The 23123-nt window shown below is 40.1% G+C and overlaps 1 protein-coding gene across 9 annotated transcripts in view; it reads right to left on the reverse strand.

The window, feature by feature from the left end:
- Positions 1 to 23123, reverse strand: part of Fry (FRY microtubule binding protein) — a 424076-nt gene that overhangs the window by 66601 nt on the left and 334352 nt on the right. For all 9 annotated transcript variants that reach the window (XM_074043595.1, XM_074043591.1, XM_074043590.1 and 6 more), the window contains 7 exons: positions 20780 to 20879; positions 20356 to 20527; positions 13142 to 13398; positions 12371 to 12517; positions 11551 to 11719; positions 10436 to 10526; positions 3923 to 4005 (listed from right to left, as the gene is read on the reverse strand). In XM_074043595.1, the coding sequence (XP_073899696.1) occupies positions 3923 to 4005; positions 10436 to 10526; positions 11551 to 11719; positions 12371 to 12517; positions 13142 to 13398; positions 20356 to 20527; positions 20780 to 20879 (1019 nt within the window). The remainder of the gene's footprint in view (positions 1 to 3922; positions 4006 to 10435; positions 10527 to 11550; positions 11720 to 12370; positions 12518 to 13141; positions 13399 to 20355; positions 20528 to 20779; positions 20880 to 23123) is intronic.

Raw genomic sequence — 23123 nt, forward strand, 5'->3', positions numbered from 1 at the left:
CAGTAAGCTCCATGAGAGTGGGGCTTTCTCTGTATTGTTCCTTGTTTTTTCCCTTCTACCTCCAACAGTGCTTGGAGTGTAGTAGGCAGTTGGTAAATATTTGCTAAATGAATAGACTTCATCAACAATATCTTTCAAGTAAGTACAGCAACAAGTTTCATGGAGTTATTTTTTATAATGCTCTCAAATAGAATAGGCCCTTGGTATTCTAGACAACCAATTCCACCGGGTCACATGATGCTACCCAGGTATATGACTTCAGACAATCTGCCTTAATCCTGGGACTGGTTTAATGTTGTAAAAGGAAAGATGTATTACATCATCTGTAGGCAATTTTCCCCCAAATACCGTTTTCCTAGGTTGTATATATCTGAAAGATAGTGAGAGGTACAGTTATGCATTGATAAATGACGGGGATATGTTCTAAGCATTGTGTCATTAGGCTGTTTGTACTGTGAACATGGCAGAGTGTCTTACACAATCCCAGATGGTGTAGCCCTATATACCTAGGCTGAATGGTGCAGCCACTGGCTCACACGCAGTCAGCCACTGACTAAAAGATCATTATGTGACATGGCTGCTGTTGATTCAATGCTGCTGGTCTAGCGTCGAGCACTGGTCTTCACAGCAAAACTGGTGGAAGGAATGCCCTCCTATTGTGACAACTGAGACTCCACACAAGGACAGGCACTGAAACCAAGAATATCCCTTCTCCAGGTTATGAGCTGATGGAGTTTTGGTTGGTAAAGTTAGAAAGTTATTGCTGGTTCTTCCTTTTTTTGGTACTGGGTTTGGGATCAGGGCCTCATGTTTGCTAGGCAGGTGCTTTACCACTTGAGCCAGTCCAACAGCCCTCTTTGTTTTTTTTTTCTCTTTTCTTTCTGAGATAGAGTCTCACTGTGTAGTTCAGACTGGCCTCAAACTTGCAATTATCCTGTGCCAGCCTCCTTACTGCTGGGATTACAGAAGCATGCCAGCATGCCTGGCTATTGTTAGTTCTTTCTAACACACACCAACAAATGAGCAACTGAAACCTTATAATTCTATTCTGTGAGGCTTTGGCCATAACAATTTTAGCTTACAATTTTAAGTTATTACTTATCTTACATATAACTCTTTGTATATTATTTAAAGAGTGTTTTAGTTTCTGCAAATTAACTTCTTAGATGACTGCCCAGGATAAGTTAATTGGAAAATGTACCTCTCAGTAATTAGCTACTCTTTAATAAGATTTGAGAGGAGCAGAGGAAAAAAGGAAAGAAAAGGGGGAGAATACTGAAGAATAAAAAAGAAAAACCCCTATTTCTTATTTTTTTAAATAAATTTTTTATTAGGATATATTCATTCAAAAACCCCATATTTCTGTTTGGAAAGAATGTACTATTCTTACTCTCAGTGATGTCCTTGCATCTTATCCAGTTTGTAATAACGTTTAAGAAGGATTACGATGGTTTGAAATTGGTTTTCTACAGTTATCACTCAACTGAGAGCCAGTTTAACTAGTCATATCCTTAATATGGGGCCACATTAGCATGTGGCCTTAGGAAATAGTCCAGATATCTTAAATAGTTTTGAAGAAAAGCTTACATAATATTGGCAGAGAGTTATTTCATAGATCTCAGTCTAACTCAAACTCAGTATAGACTTTAATATAAAGTACATTTCTGAGGCTACACACAGTCCTTCCTTTTGGATAAACCCAGATTATGAATCACTGGGATGCTGAGTCTCTCCTGATCCTTCTTGACCCTTCCTCCCTTTACAGATCCCCTCAGGAATTCAGGGAGGAAATAATCAACCCTTCACCTGTACCAGACACCAGGCTGTAAGATTCTAGGATTGAGTCTACTAACCTTTGCCTGTTTTGTGGCATAGTCTATGTCCAAGATTGTATAGCTGGAACCAAAAACACATCAAGGAGGCCCCAGTTACTAAAGTCCTCAGGGAATACGTGTCCTATGACACATGGTGCTTCCTCCAAGACCATCAAAGCAAAGTACTTGACTACCTTGGAAAAGGATCTTAGTACATATTGTATGGACTTCCTGTGATGATCATCTGTTTAGATAGTTTTGATTTCATTTTCTCTTATAGTAAACAAGTGAAAATATAAGCTCTCAATGCTCAAATTTCATGACATGAATCTGGGAAATATCAGTAATCATGTAAAGGATAGTTTGAAATAAGATTAGATGCAAATTTTATGCCACAAAGTTCTCAAAATATTATTCATACAGCAGTTTATAAACATTTTTAGGTAAACTAGAGGTAATTTGAGGTTAGATTTCTTTTTGTGCCTTATCTGAATGAACAATAGTTTTTTTCTCTTCATAAATACTTCTATTATTTTTCTTTTTTGCCACAAAGTCAGTTATCTAAGTTTATATAATGACATAATTATCTCATTTTCTCGTAATTCTCTTCTGAAATCCTCTATTTTAATAAATGTAAAGATTTGAGGTTTTAACACCAGAGGGATCTACAGACACACTTTAAAAATGATTGTTATTTATTATAGTGTTTCTGCCAAAGTGAATGTCCTATAACCAGAACCTTTAAAGGAATCAACTGGCCAAAGTCCAGCACTTTCCCTCATGTAAACCCCACCATCAGAGTGGCAGGTGTTGTCATGCCACATCTGTTGCAGTCTGGGGGATCACATTAGACTGTTTGACATCTTTAAGATTCAATTTTTGTGTCCTCAAATTTTGGGTTGCTGAATACTGCCATAGTAACCAGACTTCTCTGGAACCAACAACTTTTAATTTCTCAAGTACCACCTGTCACTCATCTGCCAAATCTTGTCCTGGCTAGAATGAATGGTCTGTGGGCCCAGATTCAACTGTGGGTTTTTGGAAGGTACAGTTCCCTATTGAGACACAGAAAAGAGGAAAAATGCAAATTGCTTTATTTTTCCTCCTACTGACAGTTCTACCAAAAAGTTTTATAGGGACCTAGCTGAAACTTAAGAACTTGACAATAACATAGATTTTAAACATTCTTTCCAGTGGTATTTTGAATGGCAGAGAGATCTGCCTATCTCCATATTGGGAAGTCAAGTAAGGGCAGCTGCAATGTGGTGTCATGGGAACTACTTTGCTCTCACCTGATACTGCACATTTCCCATAAAAACAAAACAATTCAAAAAGATACTACAAAGGAAGGCCTTATATATTGACTTACAAAATGAATCTAACTCATGAAATACCATCCAAATAGAAAAACAGACTCCATGAGATGGTTTACTGATTTCTCTAGCACACCTACACATCACCAGGGGTGTTCTTTGGTTCCAGAATCTCTGCAACTCATGACCAACCAACTCTCTATGCTGGCTCCATATCTACAGAAGCTGTCTAGAACAAAATCAATGAAGACACCAACCTTTTTGATTGACCTAACTGACAAAGGTATAAAGAAATTTCAGAATAAAGCAGTGTCCCAGTTTAGCAAGGGCTTCACATGGCTACTGAGACCATGCCACTGAGAGAGTCTATATGGAATCAGAGTCCATCCTAGGGGGGGTAAGCAGACTCAAAAAACTTAAAGTATAAATTAACTCCCAAGACAGGGTGAAAAATTGAACTGCAACAATCCTTTCAATGGGACAATTTCTTACTGGTCTTTTCCCAACTGCATCACCGTGGAAAATGCCAAGAGTATAAAATATAGGATTCAGTAGTGGTTTGAAGTTTTGTAAATTTTATTGTCCATTCTCTGGTTTTCCTTTTCTTTTCTCTTTCTCTCTCTGTCTTTTCTTTTTACATTTAAGCTGACTGTGATCATTTACATAGTTGAATTAAATGATTACTTAACTGATGGGTCTGTTATACTAATTAGACTAAGAATAATCGAAATACTTACCTTCTATTCTCCAACCACTTGCATTCCATCTGAAAGCCTATGGCCCACCAGTACTTACTTTTATCCTCATCATACGATCCTCCAGAGCTGTTGCTGTATCTTGATTCAAGGCGTGTGTGTGCTCGGATAACGTTACTGAACCTTCAAACACAAGAACAACAGTCACGCAATAGCAACACGTGTGTATGTGCGCTATTGCTCGTAAGCAGATATACTATTATGCAGTGGTTGATTTTTTTTTTTGGCAGTCAACTACAATGATGATGCTTTCTTAAAGGAATATTGTAACAATTGTGCTGAAGATATTTCTTTTTCCCTTAAGTGGGCCAGTGGTCCCTCTTGCTCATAAGCAAAAGTGCAAACCTTGAAAAGAGAATAATGCTAAGGCTAAAATTTTATTTGCACCGGAAAATTGGAACATTTGCTTGGGAAAGGAGGCATGCATGATGATGGATGATCTCCTCACTTACAGAACACAGCACATGGTCGTTGATCAGATACTTGCTGAATGACTGAACAAGTCAAAATGGGTAGAATTGGAAATATACAAAATAGTTTCATAACAAATCTTGGCCTATACCCAAATTAAAATTTCCCTTAAGACAGTCTGAGAATTTTCAGGAAAAAGTACTAGTTGGATAATCTCATAATCTTCTAGAGGAACTCTTGTGTCTGTTTCTCTTGTGGCTTGTTGAATTAATTTAAAAAGAAGTCGAAGGATAATAACTTCTTGCACATCATCTCATTTTTGAAATCAGTATTAATTACTTTACAAATGAGGAAACTGAGGCTGAGTGAGGTCAAACAACTTGTCCAGGGTCATCTACAGGCAGGTGGCAGTGCAGGGACACTTTTAGAGTCACACTGCCCCCAATGGGGAAGAAATGAGATTTTAAGACTGAGCTTTTGTCTGAAGTGATAAGTATGGCAACTACCCTGACCTGATCATTTCACACTGTGTAGCATATTAGAACATCACATTGTACCCCATAAATATGTACAGTTACTATGTGTCAGTTAGTTTTTAAAAACAGACTGAACTGTCCCTCATTAGTTTTGTGACTGTGGCCAAGACCTTTACCTCCTTGGGAACCCAGTTTCCACAACTACCAAAAGGGAGTAGTAATAATTCTTCATCTTTTATTTTATTGGGGTTGTTGTGGGGAATCAAAAGCACTGATGTTTAAAACTTTGAGACACCATCCAACCATATGGTGTTAGTTATTACACTTTGACCTGGGATTTCTAGAATGCCTTGTCTCTGCAGGATGCTAATAGCATTCAAATCAACAGTATGTCTATCCTCCCAAGACCCACAGGAAAGGCAAGCGTTTGGCTCAGGGGAATTTGGGAGGAATGGTATGTGTTTGTTTGGTTTATTTTCAGTGCTGGGGATGGAACTCAGGGCCTCAGGTATGCTAGGCAAGCACTCTACCACTGAGCTACACCCCTAACCCCAAATAGTATATAAATATGAAATGATACCCAGAGGTTTGATCTACTTAATATATATGTAGTCAAAGCAAAGACCTAAGGCTATTCAAAAATATCAGAAAACTCAAGCCAAAAAAGTTGTGTCCCCCTACATTACTGCTTGGTGTTCTGACCTAGTTGACAAATAGGTCCACACCTTTTTTCTCTCTAGAACATTGCCAGATATAGCTGTCCTCACAAGAACATGAAGAAAAGGTGGGGTTTTGGGAAAACGCAACAGACTACTGACTTTGGTTTTACTCATTTCTTGGATATTTGCAGAAGACACACATTTTCCCCCTTTTAATAACTACAAACATTCTTTGCTGTCATATGTCATTTTGTGTGTGTGTGGTACTGGGGTTTTTGAGCTCAGGACCTTGTTTGTGTTTGCTAGGCAGACATTCTACTACTTAAGCCATACCTCCAGGCCTTTTTTCCTGAGCTGGTCTTGAAGTATAATTCTGTTACTTTTGGCCTCCTATGTAGCTGGGATGATAGGTGTGTGCCACCATACCTGGCTTATTTTGTTGAGATGGGGATCTTACTAACTTTTTGCCTGGGTTGACCTCAAACGGGGATCCTTCCAAAATCTGCCTCATGACCATCTGAGATTATAGCAGTGAGTCATCACACCCAGCTTCACTGTCCTGCCCTTTTGGGCTACTACTTTGTGAATCCATATAACAGAATATCTAGGACATCTGCTGAGTTTCACACAGATAAAATCACAAGACAGTCTAAATCAGACCGACACTTCTGAAATTAGTAAGGCAATAAACCTATTACCTTCTGAAGAAGTTCCTTAATCATATTTGTGCTTATAAATGTAGTATAATAAACAGCACATGCTGAGCTCAGACATCATTCAGCACGGGACAAAGCAGGCTGATGAAAGAACTCACATCTGGAGATTCCCATCAGGGAAGGGCTCTATGGCACCCATGGCTGCTGACAAACTGCGGTACACATCTAAACAGTATTCAGGAAGGCCAAGAGAAGATGGCAATTCGTCTCTTTTCTCTTCTGAGGGAGACCTAAAGAGCTAGGTAGGGTTTATGAAGTGGGATGAAGGAAAGGATCAAGTCCCTTCCAGACTGTTCTTTCCTCTGGGAAGGATGAAACCACAGTGCAGCCAAGTGTACACTTGGCAAAGAAAAAATAAAAACCTGACTGCCAAGAGGAAAATCTGTTACTTCCCTTTGTTTTCCTGGATTGAAGAAATTGATTTTGGTTTAGGCCCTAGAGGAGTTGCAAGGACTAAGTAGACTGAATAGTCATTTCACATCAAATAGTCATGTCTTAAGAAATATATCATGAAAGTAGCCTATTAAGAGAAAATCCAGAAGGATGAAATGTCTCCTTGTTTTATCTTGCTGACTTAGATCAAATTAATACTTAGGCCATCACGTTAGTAACATATTAATGTATACTAATGCATATTAATATTATCAATGGGGCCCGGGATGTAGCGTAGTGGTAGAGTGCATTCTTAGCACATAGGAGGTCCTGGATTCCCCCAAATCTATAAGCAAACAAATTCCCCCAAGCCCTATAAATTTAGATACAGGTTATCTAATCTCCATCCCTATATTAATACAGATCATAAAAAGTTATACGGTTGAAGTTCATCATTTTAGCTCCCTACGAAAATTTATAAAATAGGCCTTTATTAAAGGTGGTTATATAAAAAGTATTCATGAAGGTTGTTTCTGCGTATCTTAAAAATTGATGTAAAATTCTGTTTTAGTGGACTAGGAGTGTCACTTAAGTGGTAGAGTGCCTGCCTATCAAGTGCAGGGCCTTGAGTTCAAACTCCAGTACCGTCCCCCAAAATTTTCGATTTTAGTGAAAATATCTGTACATTTTAGTGGGCGAAGAAGTACAGAATAAATCTTTCTTAGCATTTAGGGCACTTTCTCTTAGTAATTCTGATGAATAGTTTCTCTTTTAAAAAATATTAGAAGTTGTAAAATTTGCTACATGTTTCTTTTTTTTTACTTTGACTACTGGGGATATTAAGGTGAGGTTAATGTTGATTTTTATAGTAGTTTTCCTTAGCCAGGACTTGCTCCTTTAGCTTGGTTTGTTTTCTTTTACATCTGTTTCAATATATATATTTTTTACTATAAGCTCTCTTTCTTTGTGTGTGTATGTATGTATCTGAATATACATATTTTTTGTTCTTTGTTTTGTAGTAGGAATGGTAAAAGTGTTACTGAAACACATCACAGAACCATTGTAAAGAACACGGTGTCAGAGTGGCTGTGGTGCCCAACTCCAAGGTAGCCTGTGTATTCTGGTGACATAGCAGCCACACATTACTTCTGAACAACATTGCCTATGTAGATTTTCTGTCTACAGCACTGTAAAGAACAGAGTGATGAGTTGGTGAGGAGGGCCAGAGGGGGGCAAGATAGCTTTTGGACAGCTTATCCACCTTTGGGGCTGTTCTGTTTCTCCTGTTTTCATTCACTTATGAATAAACACATAAATGCCTACTATGTTCAGCACAAAAGGCTACTGGAACATGAGTAACAGGCTTTTGGCCTTTGCTTTCCAGGAACTGCAACTGAATAGCCAAGACACACATGTGAACAGTACCTAGAAATCAACATGGCTGGGACTACAGAGAAGGGTGATGAGCAGATCAAAGGGAAAAGGAATTGAAGGTTGAAGGTATAGCCTACTTTCACAGAAAAGAGAGACTATACTAGAGAAATAGTGCAGGTGGTGTGAAGGATTAAAGAAATAGTGGTATCCTTTGGGTTAGAACATTCATGTATATGAATATGATCAATCAACATATGCAGATAGATAAATAGATAGACTCAGTATAAAATAGTCTGATATATATGAAGAGGTGTAAAAATATAGGTAGGGCTAGACCTGTTAGTGTGTGTCTGGCTTTAGCTACTCAGGAGGCTGAGGCAGGAGGATTGCTTACAGGAGTTTGAGGGCAGCCTGAGCAACACAGTGAGAACCATGACTCAGAAAAAAATGAGTGGATGATACAAGACCAAAACAAGACAACCTCTCTTAAAAATATTCTGCAATCTTGATGTTACACAGGTAAGTGGCTTCTTAATTTTAGAGGCCACATCAAAAAACTTAGGCAGAATTCTGATCCTAAACAGGCCCTTGTAATGAGATTCTAACATTCAAGAATACATACCTTTCTATTCTAAATAAAATTAATATGGGAAACTCAGCCTAGACAACAAGTGATTAAGAATTTGCATAGTAGCCAAAATATTTAAGTATCTTTAGACAAATAATGTGATTTTGGGGTTTGGGATATGTTCATTGCTAAGAGTGCTGTCTAGTACCCTGAGTTTGATCTCCAGCACTCAGAAAATTAAAAAAACTGGGATTTTTCTACCATGAGGTAAAGACAACACTATCAAATATGGATAAAAAGAACACGTTAATTAAAAATCCTATACTGTCACTGGTATATGAAATATGAAAACCTTATTCACTTCTAAGAAAGAGAAACAGGCCTTTATTAGAGAGCTATGAAGGACAGGGTCTGTGCCTCATGACCCTCTGGGCTTGGACTTCACTTGAAGGAAAGTCCATACAATGAGCACTGCCCACAGGCGACACAGCAGCCCAGTAATGCAGAAAGGAATTGGCGAGTGCCTGGGTCAGAGAACAATTCCCCAGCAGACAGCTCTATGGAAAAGAACTTCTACTCTACTGCTTTTGTAGGGCACATGTGAAATCCCAAGGACAGTCAGGAAGCATTCTGGTGCATGTTGGGCTAAGTGAATTATTGGCATTATTTGATCTTCTCCAACATGAATTTGTGAGTGTTTCATCCTCACTACTAACTTTTAAGTGAAATGGCTCCATTTCCTGTTGCTATAAAATGCTCAGTTGAAGGAGTTTTGAACAACATGAAGATCACCTGTTTTTTTGTTGCTGTTTGTTTGTTTGCTTTAAATCAGAGTCCTATCTAGCTCTCCTGGTTTGTCTCCCTGTTCTTCACACTCAGCTGTAGGAAAGAATGATTCATATTATATTTACTTTAATTTATTTAATTACTATGAGTAATGAGAAGATATTAGGCAATGAGAAGATGGATTGGGGATGGGAGAAGTATCAACATACTAGAGCCAATGTGAAGGGAACAGATAATTTGTGTAGCAGGAAGATAACATTCTTGGTTAACTGAGATGGGACAGAGCAAAAGTAAAGGAAGAATGATGAATTCTATGGCTTAATTATGGTTGTTGCTCTGAATTTATACTTGAGTTTAGATCTCAAAGTCTTATGTTAATGATATTAAAATGGTGGAAACTTAATCCCACTATGGTGTTAAGAGGTAGGTCTCTTGAAAAGGATTATATTAAGTAAGGTAACTAGGGTGAAGCCTGCATGATTAGATTTTGGTTGCTTCATAAGAAAGACAAAGACCAGACCAGTACAGATAGATACACTGTAGCCAGTGGGGAACCCTCAGCAGAGTTAACACCCTGCTATTTGGACTATCAGCCTCCAAAACTATTAGCAAAGTTTGAGTGGCTCAAGTGGTAGAGTGCCTGCTTAGCAGGCATGAATCCCTGAGTTCAAACCCCAGTACCATCAAAAATGAAATAAAACAAACAAACCTACCCCTCAGCAAACTGCTAGCTGAATAACTTTATTTAGCCTACCTCAGCATTTCATTAGAGTAACAAAGATCTGACTGATACAATGATGTTTCATAGAACTCACCTCAAGACAACTACTCTAAAAACTATTCAATAATCAGATTTGAAAATTTCACAAAGCAAATCCCCTTTAATTCCAGGCCATTGTGCCCACTAGCAGAAAGACCAGTGGCTTATACGAAGCCCTGGGGTAGGTGCGATTCAGCCACTAGAAGAAAGCCCCTTTTATCTTCCTCTTCTCTGACTTTGTATAGGAAAAAATTGTTATCTTCAGGACTATACAGTGTAGAGTTGGAAAGTCAGCCTGTGTCCCTAAGAATAAAGGAGGATTTCAGTGTGTGTGTGAAATTTGGGAAACCCTACAAGCTTGTATCAATGACTGTTTGTACAGATGAGTTATGAAAGTTAGAATGGACTCTAAAACAAATGTGTGCACCAACCTTTCATCGGATTCTTTCAGTAACTTGCTCTCCTCAGCATCTGGAAAACTATCCTGGCCAGCAACTACTGTATTACTGCTGGAGGTGGTTCCTGTACATGGGATTAGATGGAAGATACTTAGAGAAAGATGCATGCAGAAGGATCAAGCTCAAGACTCAAGTAATTTAGGAAAGGATTTCCTGTGGAATCTTGTGTTTGAAAGAATCTTCAAATCTTTTGGACAATCTCAGACTTTCTAAACAACCTCAGAAGCCCACAGCACAGAAACAGGAGAATCCTAGACATTTGTTATGGCCAGACTAAATTCCTTAATTTCCCTGAAAAACGGGTCTACAACATTCTTGAAAGCTTTTCTTTCTGTCCACTTAGGTAACAAGTGGATGGGCGTGTTGTCTGCTTTAGCATTTCTTTTTCATTCTTCTTTTTTTTTTTTTGAGACAAGGTCTCACTATGTAGCTCAGGCTGGCCTTGAACTGGGTACGATCTCCCGAGTGCTGGGATTTCAGGCTTGCACCACCATGTTCAGTGCTGCTTTAGCATTTCTGGGTCCAGGAAGTATTCTACTAGTTCTAGGAAGCAAGTCTAAGTACCCAGAACTTTTGACTTCGAGGCTAGCACCTCTCTGGAGGAATACTACTCTGGCAGCAGGGAGTAGGGAAAATTATAGACATAAGAGATTAGGGAAGAAGAAAAATTTGAAGGCAGTTACATTTTTAGGTAAATTGAAGGGAAGCTTCAAGGAATTTGAAGAGAATAGTATGCATTTCATGATACATTCTATAAATTGTTTTCAGATTTTGGGTACATAGAATGAGATATTCTTGGAGATAGGACTCAAGACTAACCATGAAACTCATGGTTGGTATCAGCCTAAAGTAAAAAGGTTGTGGTGGGGAAGCAACTGTGTCACTTGATTCCTGGTCATCCTTATAAAATCATCTCATTAATCCAATGATGCCCTAAAGTCTCAGGTAGCTATTCTTAACCCATCTTTAAATGATTATCCATAGAAATAAGGAAAATAAGTAACAGACACACACTCAAATCCATTTAGTGTTCTACTTAGACCTAGAGACCCATGATAAGATGTCTGCCCACTTGCCCTTTTCCTCACCAGAAGCTGCTGCAGAGGCCTTGCTGCTGGCCGTGAAGCGGTAGAAGGGTGGGTTGTCACAGTGCTGGACGATGGGGTTCACAGGTTCAGTCTGCTGCAGCTCAAAGAGAAGCTCTTCCATGGTTTGAATGGTGTTATTACGGCACAAATATATTGCCACCTTTTTAATCTGGGAGGAAGAAAATAAACATGGGTTTTCTAGAGTCTAGCCCTTAAGAACACAGGGCTGGAAACCCACACCTTTAGAGAAATGTGTCATCGTGCAGAGTCCTTGTCCTCAGAGCTAATCTTTGTGCTCCCCAAGGGTGATGCAGGTGTTTGGATTAAGGCTTTCCTTACTACACAAGCATATCTTGGGCCCATTGATTCAATCTAAGCTAACAACTTGCCATCAAAGGTCTTGACTTCAGAAAAAATTTTAATTATACAAACCTGGCGGGGGGGAACCCTACAAACTATTTTTGTTAGAAAAAAAAAAAGGAATCCAGTCCTTTTCTGTCCTCTTCACCCCTACAAATAAATGAGTTTTAGCTGCTTTTAAAGTTTTTTTTCTATTTTTTTTTTCAGTGCTGGCTTGAACTCGGGGTCTACACCTTGACACTTTACCAGCTGTTTTCTGTGAAGGTTTTTTTTCAAGATAGGGTCTCTTGAACTATTTGCCTGGGCTGGCTTCAAACTGCAATCCTCTTGAGTACCTAGGATTACAGGCGTGAGGCACCGGCATCCAGATCAATGTTTTAAGTGTTAAAAATAACTGGATGAATGCCCTGTATTAGGTCTCACAGTCCAACCTGAGGCTTGTATACTGCAGGGCACTCACGTAGGGCAGGAGAATGGTGTCACTGCTAACCCCGCACAGGCTGATGAGGAACTGCAGGGTGATTCTCAGGTTGTTGCTCCATTTCTCATTGTTAGCTAACGCGTTCCACGCATTTTCCATTTCTGGTCCAGGAACTTCATCTCCATACTAAAACAAACAAAAGAAAACCAGGCTCCCATGACACATGTGAAGAATGCAAGATATAAATCCTAAGAAGAGGGAAACATGGCCTTCATCAGAAAGATACCATTTGTCAGGCATACCCCAGCTGCCCAGGCCAGCTCAGGCAAAGTTATCAAAACCCTATCTCAAATACAAACTACAAAAGGGCTGAGGATACGGCTCAAGAGGTAGAGAGCTTGCCTAACATGGGCGAAGACTTGAGTTCAAATCCCACTAATGCAAAGCAAAAGCCATTCTTTGGTGGATAGCAATTCATAATACACAAATCAGTTGTACAATTATATGCGTGTGAGCTTTCCAATTGTGGGAGAATACATATAAAGTTTGGCATTGTAACCTTTTTTTTTTCCAGTGCTGGGGATTGAACTCAGGTTCTCTCTCATGTTAGCACTCTGCTACTGAGCTACGTCCACAACCCTCTTCATACTCATTTCAAAGTGTAGAGTTCAGTACATTCACACTGCTGTATAGCCACCAGCACCACCCATCTCTATCTCTGTGATTTTATAAGCACCATTTTCCTTGGGTTTATAGCGTAAGGTTTGGTTAACATCTTTTCTGATGATACTGATGTGCTATTTGGGTTACCTTGGCCGTCATGTACATGAGGTTATTCAGGACGAGTGATGTGGCTTCTGGGGAGCCCCAGCCATTCCCTTTTAGCCCAGGAGAGGTAGTCACTTCTCCTTCCCGGTCCTTGACTTCATCCTCTGGGCTGTTGGGGCTTGACCCTGGGAGGAGGAGCCTGCTGTCCACTAGCTCAATGTTATGCAGCCAAGGCAGCAGGTAGGTAAGCATGATCTGACGTCCGTTTGGGTGTGTGGTGGGGAATCGCTGGCTCACCTCTAAAGAGAATCACAGCAGTATCACTTACTGATCAAACAAGGCTTTCCACTTAGAAAAAGAGCATTTTCATATATGGTAGCTCTCCAGTGCCACAAAATCATAAACTCAGGCTGGTCCCCAAGCCTGTCATTCCACATCTGGTGTTCTGTGAAGAAAAATGGCATAGCACTGTGGGTAGCACAGGCTTGGTAAACATGGGGGAAAGTGGAAGGCCTCACAAGTTCAAATCTACTTCTAGCAGAAGAGGTAATCAGAGGGGACAGATCAAGGGTCTGGGGTCAGAGGGACATGAGTTTGGATCCCAGTCCCACTGCTCTATAGTGGCATGTGACTCTGTACTGGCTATTATAACCTTTCTGCTCTGGGGTTTCCTCATCTGTACATGGGGCTCTTGGGTCCCACACTGAACTTCTGTAAAAACTAGAAGATAAAAAGGGCTAATGAGCAGCTCAAGCAGTAAAGCACCTGCCTAGCAAGTGTCAGGCCCTGAGATCAAACCCCAGTACTGCTAAGTAGAACAAAACAAAATGAAACAATCCCTGCAACAAGACTAGAAGATAAAAATCACAATGTATACAATGCTGGATGCAGTGCTGACATCCAGCACAAATCAATAGTGGCTATAGAATTAGTCTAACAATGGTCATTTCCTTTCCAATAGCCCAATGACTTTCAAAATGTCTTCCATGAAACACTTGTCAATAAAAAGATGTGGATCCCTGAAAATAAACCGAATTTGTGGAGTCTGCTTGAATACCACTGAGCGTGTGGAAGTTGCCTGCCAAGTGCAGCAGCACTCACTCTAAGACATGAATCCAAAGGGCAAAGCTCTCTGCCCAGCTCAACCATATCACCATTACTTTCCTTGACAGCATTTCTACATCATTTCCCTGTCAGCAGCATTTAATTTTATAATCTGAATAAGCTTTCTGCAGATACAGAGGACAGAATTTTTTTTTTTTTTTGTGATACTGGGGTTTGAACTTAGGGCCTTGTGTTTACTAGGCAGGCATCCTACCATTTGAGCTATGTCCCCCAGCCCTAGAAACACAGCTTTATATATCTATACTAGGTGTGAAGAAGTCTCCCATTTCTCATATCTAGATGAGGAACTGTTCCATCCAAAGGGAAATTGGAAAGCATCATCTCGGTTACGTGTTCTTATCTAGTGTGGCACACAGCCTCATTCAGTGCACTCAGGCTGCTCCACAGTAGAATAGGAAAGACACAGGGAACAAGAATGACAAAGACAATCTCCTGGATCTCCAAATGGCAGCTATAATTGATTTGTCCCCTTTTCCAAAATTAAAATGACAATTTTCTGAGTTCAGTAAGAGTATATTTAATGTGATAGCACAATAATCAGACAGTGCTCTGCTGTTGTGTTTTACCCAGGTCAAAATGTTCTTAATTTCTAAGTTTAGACATTGTGACTGTTATGAACCATGAAGAAATATACTTACAACCTTACAAAATCAGAACATTCATTTCTTGCCCTCTAGTGCAAGCCACTGTGCTAGGTACAAAGAAGATGGTAACTGCCTATGGGAAGGAGACTCTGAGACAAGTTATATCCACACATAACTCTGGGGTTAGGGGAAAAGTGACAAAAGACACAAGAAAGGCACCAAACTTTGGGGGTTTCTGTTTGCAAAGATTCAGGACAGTTTTATGGCAGAACTGTTTAAACTCTATTAGAAAGAGTTTCTTCTTTGGAGAAGAGAAACAAATTCCAATCAGAGGGAGAACAGCATTAAAATATATCTATGTTTAAATGATCATATAAAAATCTACAAATTTTTGGTAGCAATGGCCACTTTGTAATGTAATACATGATTTGTTTTGTTTATAATGTTGATTGAATTTTGTCTGTTGGATGTAAGTAGGATGTGGATATCTGTCTGAGGTATCAAAGGAGCCCAGTTCAACACTTGGGTTGTAGAGGTGTTTTTGAAGAGAAAAGAAAAGGCCATAGGACTGGAGGTGTGTCTCAAGCGGCAGAGCACCTACTTTGCAAGTGCGAAGCCCTGAGTTCCAACCCCAGTCCCACACATACACACAAAAGAGAACAAAAAAAGCCACATGTTTTTCACCTCCTTTGGGAAGGGCCTGAACAACTTGTCTGGCTGCTTACAAGTAATTAGGTCACCCGAAATTATAGGCAATAAAAATCCTACCATACGGTCTATCATAGTACAGGTAGTAAAAACAAGAGTTAGGAATCTATTACCTACTCTTAGTTTTTTCACGCTATTAAAAAAAGTTCTTCTTTATAATCAAAACGTAAATTTGTTTTGAAAATGTAGGAATGCTTGCAACTCATTCTGTGAGCTTCTTAGCTTGTTAAATGTGCTGTACTGGGCTGGAGGTGTGGCTCAAGCAGTAAAGCACCTGCTCAGCAAGTGTGAAGTCCTGAGCTCAAACCCAAGTACTGCCAAAAAACTCCCAGACCAACCAACCAACCAAACAGAAAAAAAAATAAACAACAACAAAAAAAAAAAAACCCAAAAACCAAACAACACCAAAAAATTATCTCCTCTCTTTGAACTGCCAACCACTACCATTTTACCAACCTTTCCCTGGCTCTGATCTCACTTATCCTTAAAAACTTCCCTCTGATTGATCCCATGGCAGCTCTAGCATCTCTGTTTCTCCTTCTTTCTCAACCGGGTTACAAGCCTCATGGAAACTATGGGCAGTTGCCAATGAACTGCCCTTTTAGCATTTACTTCTGGGATCTTTCTACTGTGGGCTGCTCACTGTTTCCTTCTCAATCTTCTCATTTCTCCAGGTTTCCAGGAAACTCATCTCCTGCATAGCTTCCCTTCTCTCTGAACACTCCTCTATTCCTTCTCTGCCCCTTGCCCTGCCTGCAAGAGTTGAGTGGTGAGGTTCTTGCTTTCACGCTGTGCTGTTTCTACTCCTGATGTCCTCTGTACCCTTGCCTCTAACCCATTCTATTCTGTCATGAACAGTAAAGCTGGCCTTCTCCTGAGTCCAGGCCTGTCTAGCCACAGCAATGTCTAGCAGAAGCCTGCACTCAATATTCCAGGCTGTGCTCTTGATCTCTGCTTCACCATGAACCTCTGCTCTCCCTGTATTGGCTCTCTGGCTGGGTTCTTACCATCACTGCCTACCCCTCACCAGGTTATCACGCCAACCACCCTCTTCTGTGCACTTATTCAGCAGCTTTTGACTCTGGTTTCCCCTCTCCACTTTCACTGGGCTTCAAGCCCTTATAAGTTACCATTTCCTCCTTGGGTTATTGTCCTTGCTTCTTAATTGGTCTCCTTACTCTAGACTGGTTGTTTCCTAATCCACTCTCCACACTGCAGTCTGACTTTCGAAAATGCATGCTGATCTTGTGACCTGCTCTTCTTATTTGAAATTCATCAGTGGCTTTCAAAATCCCAGTAGCTTGTGTGGATGCCCTCTCTGAAGGGAGACAAGGACACATACAGGAGATTGCTGGCCTACAAACTCCTTAGTGTACACTACAAGGCCCTCTAAGACTTGACCTCTGCCTCTCCTTCTGTGCATGACCATTTCTAGCTTCCTCTGTCTGCACGTTATGTTAGCTACACTGACCTCTATATAACCTCCCAAATGCATCATGCTACTTCACTCATCTAAGTCAAGCCATAGGATGTTTGCTTCATTTGCAATGTCCATCAACTACTTGTCTGCTTTGGAAATATCTTCTCTTTCAAACTACAGCTCAGATATCAACGTCTCTGGGAAGTCTTGCCTGATCCTACTGGCCCAGTAACTCATTAGTCCGGTGGCTTCTTTATCATACATCAAGATACTACTTTTTTAAAAAAGGCATTTACCACACTGTATCACAATCATATGATCACACATCTACTTATTACTAGTCTCTGGACCTTTGATAGGAAAGGCCCTTATTCATCACTGTATTCCTAGGAACAAAGCACAGTGTCTAGCACATGTATGGCACTCAAATGTTGGCTGTAGTAAATAAAAATAACTTTTAGTTTTCTAAGAAGAGAACTCATTTGCTTTTGTAAAAGGTTTTTCTTGAATCTCTCCATTGTTTCAAGTACTGGGCAAGGATGTGAATGACTCTGCCTCAGGTAGATGGTGAGGCTCACACAGGAGAGGGAGGACGGCCAGATGTAGCACAGGACACAGCATGTGTAGGAGCAAGGACTTACGAGAGGGCTGAGCATGTTGGTTGAAGATTAGATGAGACTGGAGTAGAGGGTTCTTAGGTGGAAAGCAAGTTAGGAAAGGGAGGATTTTTTAAATAGGTTAAAGAGCTGGGTGCTAGTGGCTCACACCTATAATCCTAGCTACTCAGGAGGCAGAGATCAGGAGGATCAAGGTTTGAGGCTAGCCCAGGGAATTAGTTCATGAGACCCTATCTCGAAACACACACACACACAAATACACACACACACACACACACACACACACACACACACACACACACACACAAGGGCTGGTGACTGGAGAACATCATCTTAAGTGAAGTTAGTCAGGCTCAGAAGGCCAAAAATCGCATGTTCTCCCTCATATGTGGATTATAGACCTAAAACAAATGCAGTTTGTTTTGGATATAGGATATAGGTCAAACACTAAGGGGATACCACACATGGGAGGGATAGGGAAAGGGAAGGAGACCTAAAACTTGAATGTGGTTGAAGTGCTCACTGTGTAGGAATGAATATAGTAATCTTAACCTGGCAGAGGCCACTATGGGAAGTGGACTAGGAAGCAGTGAAGAGGTCTGGTAGAGATGAACCAAGGTGGGTTCTAATACACATATGCATGGAAACAACACAAGAAATCTTCCTGTATAGCTATCTTTATCTCAAACTAGCAAAGATGCCATGTTTTTCTTATTATCTTTATGTTTTTTCTTCAACGAAAGTCGGAGAACAGGAGGGAGGAATAGATTCTGCCTGGAGGTGGGGGGAGGGAAGGGGAGGTGGCTCAAATAATATATACACATGTAAGTACATGTAAAAATGATAAAATAAAATAAAAAAGGTTCTTACAATGTATCAAATATATCATACTTGAATTCACCCCCTCTGCGGCTCTCTTTCATCCCCCCCTCCCCTGATTCCTGGAACAGTTTCAACAGGTATCATTTTTGCATTTACACACATGTGTATACATTGTTTGCACCATATTCATCCTCCTACCCATTCCCTACCACCTCCCCACTCCTACCAGTGCCAACCCCCCTTCCCCTGCAGAACCTGTTCCACCCTCCTGTTCTCAGATTTTGTGGAAGAAAAAACATAAAAGATAAAAAGAGAAATATGGTGTTTTTGCTGGTTTGAGACAAGAGATAGCTATGCAGGGAGATTCCTGGTGTTGTTTCCATGCATGTGAGTATTACAACCCCAATTGGTTCTTCTCTTCCAGTCCACTTCTCATGGTGGCCCCAGTCAGAAAGATTTCTATATTCATTTCTGTGCAGTGAGCACATCAACCACATTGAAGCTTTTGGTTTGAAGGAAGAGATCTTGTCTTATTTGCCACCATCTCCCCAAGATGTGACTTCTGTTTTGACACACAATAAGTACTTAATATATGCTCTGTTAAATGAAACAGAAAAAAGTGCTGTTAGAGTACTTTAAGGTGTAGGCCCTGAGTTTAAACCCCAGTACTGAAAAAAAAAAAAAAAAGATTAAGGAGTAACAACCTTATAGGACTGGCTTGGAGGAAGACAGACAAGAGTTAATTTGGATTATAGATGTAAAACAAATGCAGTTTGTTTTGGATATAGGTCAAACACTAAGGGGATACCTAGATATATTGTGTTGAGAAAATTGTTTAACATCTCTAAGCATTACCTTCTCATCTGTAAACAGAGGTGATGGTGGTAGTGATAACTCCATGCTAGGCTTAGGCCAATTACTTGGTTCACTAGTTCATTCTAATCCTCATACCCTGAGAGAAAGTTCTTAATCTTGAGGATGAGGAAACAGATTTTAGAGGTTCTGTGTTTTGCCCGAGGTCAAAGAGCTACTGACATGCAGGGCCAGGCTAACTCCAGGGCTTCTGTCTAACCACTAAATTACACTGGGAACAAAGGACAGGAGGTGTGGCTCAAGTGGTATTGTGCCTGCCTAGCAAGTGCAAGTTCAAGTCCCAGTACCACCAAAACAAACAAACAAACAAACAAACAAACAAACAAAGAAACCCCCCCACTATACTGGGGTTATAAAGATGGAGTGATAAATGCAATGCATATAGGTGCCTAACATGTTAATAAACTCAATAAATGGAAGCTATTATTATCAAAAAGTATTTTAGGACAATTGGACAGAGAAGTGTGAGCTGAAACACACTTTCATTTGCATAGTGGATGAATTGCAGTGTGGAGGAGGGATTGGGTTGGGGTACAGAGAATGCTGAGGACCAAGGATAAATTCAGGCACCACAGTCTGCCTTTCAGCCAGGTGCCTATGAGCTCAGTCAAGAATTTAACTGATAAATGCAATTCTTTGAGAATGGATTCTCACAAGTTATTCATGAACACTGCTTGGAAAGCTGTGCCAAAAATCAGACTCTCAACAACTTCCATGTGTAGCTGGACAAAAGCCACAAAATGCCACCACCAACAAACAACTCATGGTAATTATATAAGCCATTAGAGGAGTCTAAGTCATACTGCCCATATTTAATTCCTTTGGGAAATTCACATATGTAATGAATGTAGAAGTATTTCTATTGATCTAAGAGTCTTTTCATGCCACGTGTATGTTTATAGCTGTAGTTATAATCACATCTTTTTTCACATTTAGATATAGTCTGGAATTTACTTTCGGATATAACTGGATTTAGCCCACTGAAGTTGTAATCACAAATTTAGCATCGATACCTTCGATTCTAAAATGACGCTAGAATTTAAAAAAGAAAATTACTTAGAGCAGAATAAATGATCACACACGTCACTGTTGACTATAGTATGGTACCTGAGAAGAGAGGGAGTGTGAGCTCGGGGTACATCCTGGCCAGTTCACAAGACAAGAGGGCTAGGGACACACTGTAGAGGGGTGGCAACGGGCCATGTGTTCCATATAGAATACTGCCAGGTCTTTGCTCAGCCACTTTCTTTGAGTATACAAAAAGCTTTGCTTCAAGGATCTGTACAGAAGTAGGAAAGTAAGAAACAGTATGAAAAAGGTTAGCTGGGTGTCAGGAGTAACAGAACCAACTCATGCTTATTTTAATACAGAATTACAGGTGAAGCAGTAGTCAACCACTATGCTTTATGTACCACTAAGAACATTACACATGTGTTTTCTTGTTCTGCATATCCACCACGATATGCAGCAACTAATAAATGCATTCCCAGCTCAAGGAAGGAGAAGTCCCACGCCAGTGAATGATACGTGCCTGCATGAGCTGCATGGAGATTTCATAAACCTCTCTGTTGGTGTCAGAGGCCTTGAATAGAACAAGGTTTAACAACGTCACTATGTCGAAGGGATAATTTCTAAAAAAACAAAACAAAAACAAGAAAAACCGTATTTCATAAGATAGTAATTTTGACAGATTATTACCTTTTCAAATTCTGGATGGCACACTGATCCTGTCCTAATGACATTTCTATGCTCTTTCAGCTAGTTCTCAGCCTCCTTTTTTCCTCTTTACTAGTAGATGAAGGAAAACAAGTCTATTTTTTTGTTGTTTAAAATGGAATATTGTCACACCAGGAAAAAAGAATACAATAATCTATCTGCTGCAGATAGATTTTAATGAAAACCAAACACAAATGAAGACAACAGAAAATGACATGTATACTAAATTTCTCCATAGTTCAAGGAATTAATATTTTCATTTGATCCATCTAACTTCATTAAGTATGGAACAATGTGCGAAGTACGGATGATATGAGGTTTGTTAAGCTGGCTTCCAGCTTAGTTAGGGTGACAAGCTGTACAGTGTGGTTCTAATGCATGCGATAATGGAAGTGTCCATGCAGGCTTCAAGAATACTGATGACTGTCTACATTGACTGTGGGGCTAGGGAGGCTATAGTGAGGAGGAAACAAGGAAACTGAGTCTGGAGGCACAGGCTACAGCTGCCAGCTCTACAGGGGTAGAGCAGGCAGAGAGAGAAGCATTTTGAAGTACTCTAAGAATGAAGCAGCAAGACATCTTCCATAAAAGGAAAGAATCTGTGTGTAGCAGACTGAATGAAGGAACTAAGTAGAGGTCTAGGAGGAGCAGTTGGTGTGTTCAGAAATGACCCATCAAAGAACTTCATCTGAAAAGTTTCAGAGAACCATGACAGGATCTGCAGTAGGGAGGGATGCTTGTTTTTGAAGAATCATCCTAGCTGCTGTGAGGAAGAGAGATTGTAGGGTGCCAAGAGGGGAAGCTGTTATAAGAATCTGGATGGGAACTGGAATCACAGCAGGGATGGCACAGACAGAAGAGGTCACCTTTGAAAAACAGATAACATCAGCAGGATTCATGACTGTATGCGTGGGATGGAGCTAGGGGGATAAAATGACAGAGAATAGATTATGAGGATAATCAAATGGAATATGGAAATTGGATCCATCTTCTTGTTATGCAGCATTATTTAAAGATGACATAGTTTCTCTATATGCGTATAGCTGAAAGGAAGTCATAAATAGAAAACCCCTGGTAGATGAACAATGGAGTGAATGGTCTGTAAGTGGAAAGAGGTGACTCATATTTATTTTTAGGCAACCTTCAGAAGGGAGAAAATAGCCCAGAGGTAAAAGACTATTCCACTTCCCCTGGGTGTTCCTTTTTTGATTCTATATAATAACATTGTCTAAGACGTTCCATTTAAAAAAATCAGCTCTTAGGCATAATCCTAGTACGAAGGCATTCCATCTTACCATAACTTCAGCTACAGACAATAGTGAGAACTGGTTATGAGAAAGATTCTCCACTTTTTTGTATTATCTAAATATTAATTTGTCCTGATACTAATGATAGTAGAGAAAAATACATTTTTCTTTAAAAGATTCAGGTGAGGGATTCAGCCCTCTACTTAGGGCTGGCAAGTGGGTGCTGTTTGTAGGTAGATGAACAGAAGGGAGAAGACTTCTCTCCCCCATCTGTTGCTCCAATCTCAAAGACAACCACTACTGACATCTTTGCCTCTTTCTTAAGAATATGTACAAATATGTTCCTCTAAATACCCTTCCTCCAACACACAGGATGCTAAATATTAATTTTTCAGTACTGGAGACAGAACCTAGGGCCTCACACATAAGAACCTAGCATTCTACCACAGAGCTATATTCCCAGACCCTATAAATATAACCACGGTGCCTGTGTGTGTTGTTTGATGATTTGCTTTTTTGCTGAATATGAGGCTTACTTCAGTCTTCTTCACAGCTATGTAGTATTCCATGCTGTGGACATACCACGAAAAACCACTCTGGTAATAGGTGTTGTGGTGTGTCACCTAGCCTTCCTTTCAGGACTAATGCAATTGATTCTCCAACTAATTTGTTGGTAGCTGACATTTCTAAGCTTGCTCCATCTGTGAAAATCACCTGCAGTCAAAGAGATCTGCCTAGGCCAAGGCCATGTGCTGTGTTCCAGCAGCAGCCCCAAGGGGGACAATGGTGAATTTTGCATTACTTCCAAGTCCTACTTCTTTCACTTCCTCAAAGACAAGGTACCCAAGTGCACCTGTAATATACTTCTTGCACTTAAAATAGATTCTCCATCCCAGAATCTGTTTTCTGGGG

The sequence above is a fragment of the Castor canadensis genome, chromosome 10 (genome assembly GCF_047511655.1).
Source record: "Castor canadensis chromosome 10, mCasCan1.hap1v2, whole genome shotgun sequence".
Classification (NCBI taxonomy): Eukaryota; Metazoa; Chordata; class Mammalia; order Rodentia; family Castoridae; genus Castor; species Castor canadensis.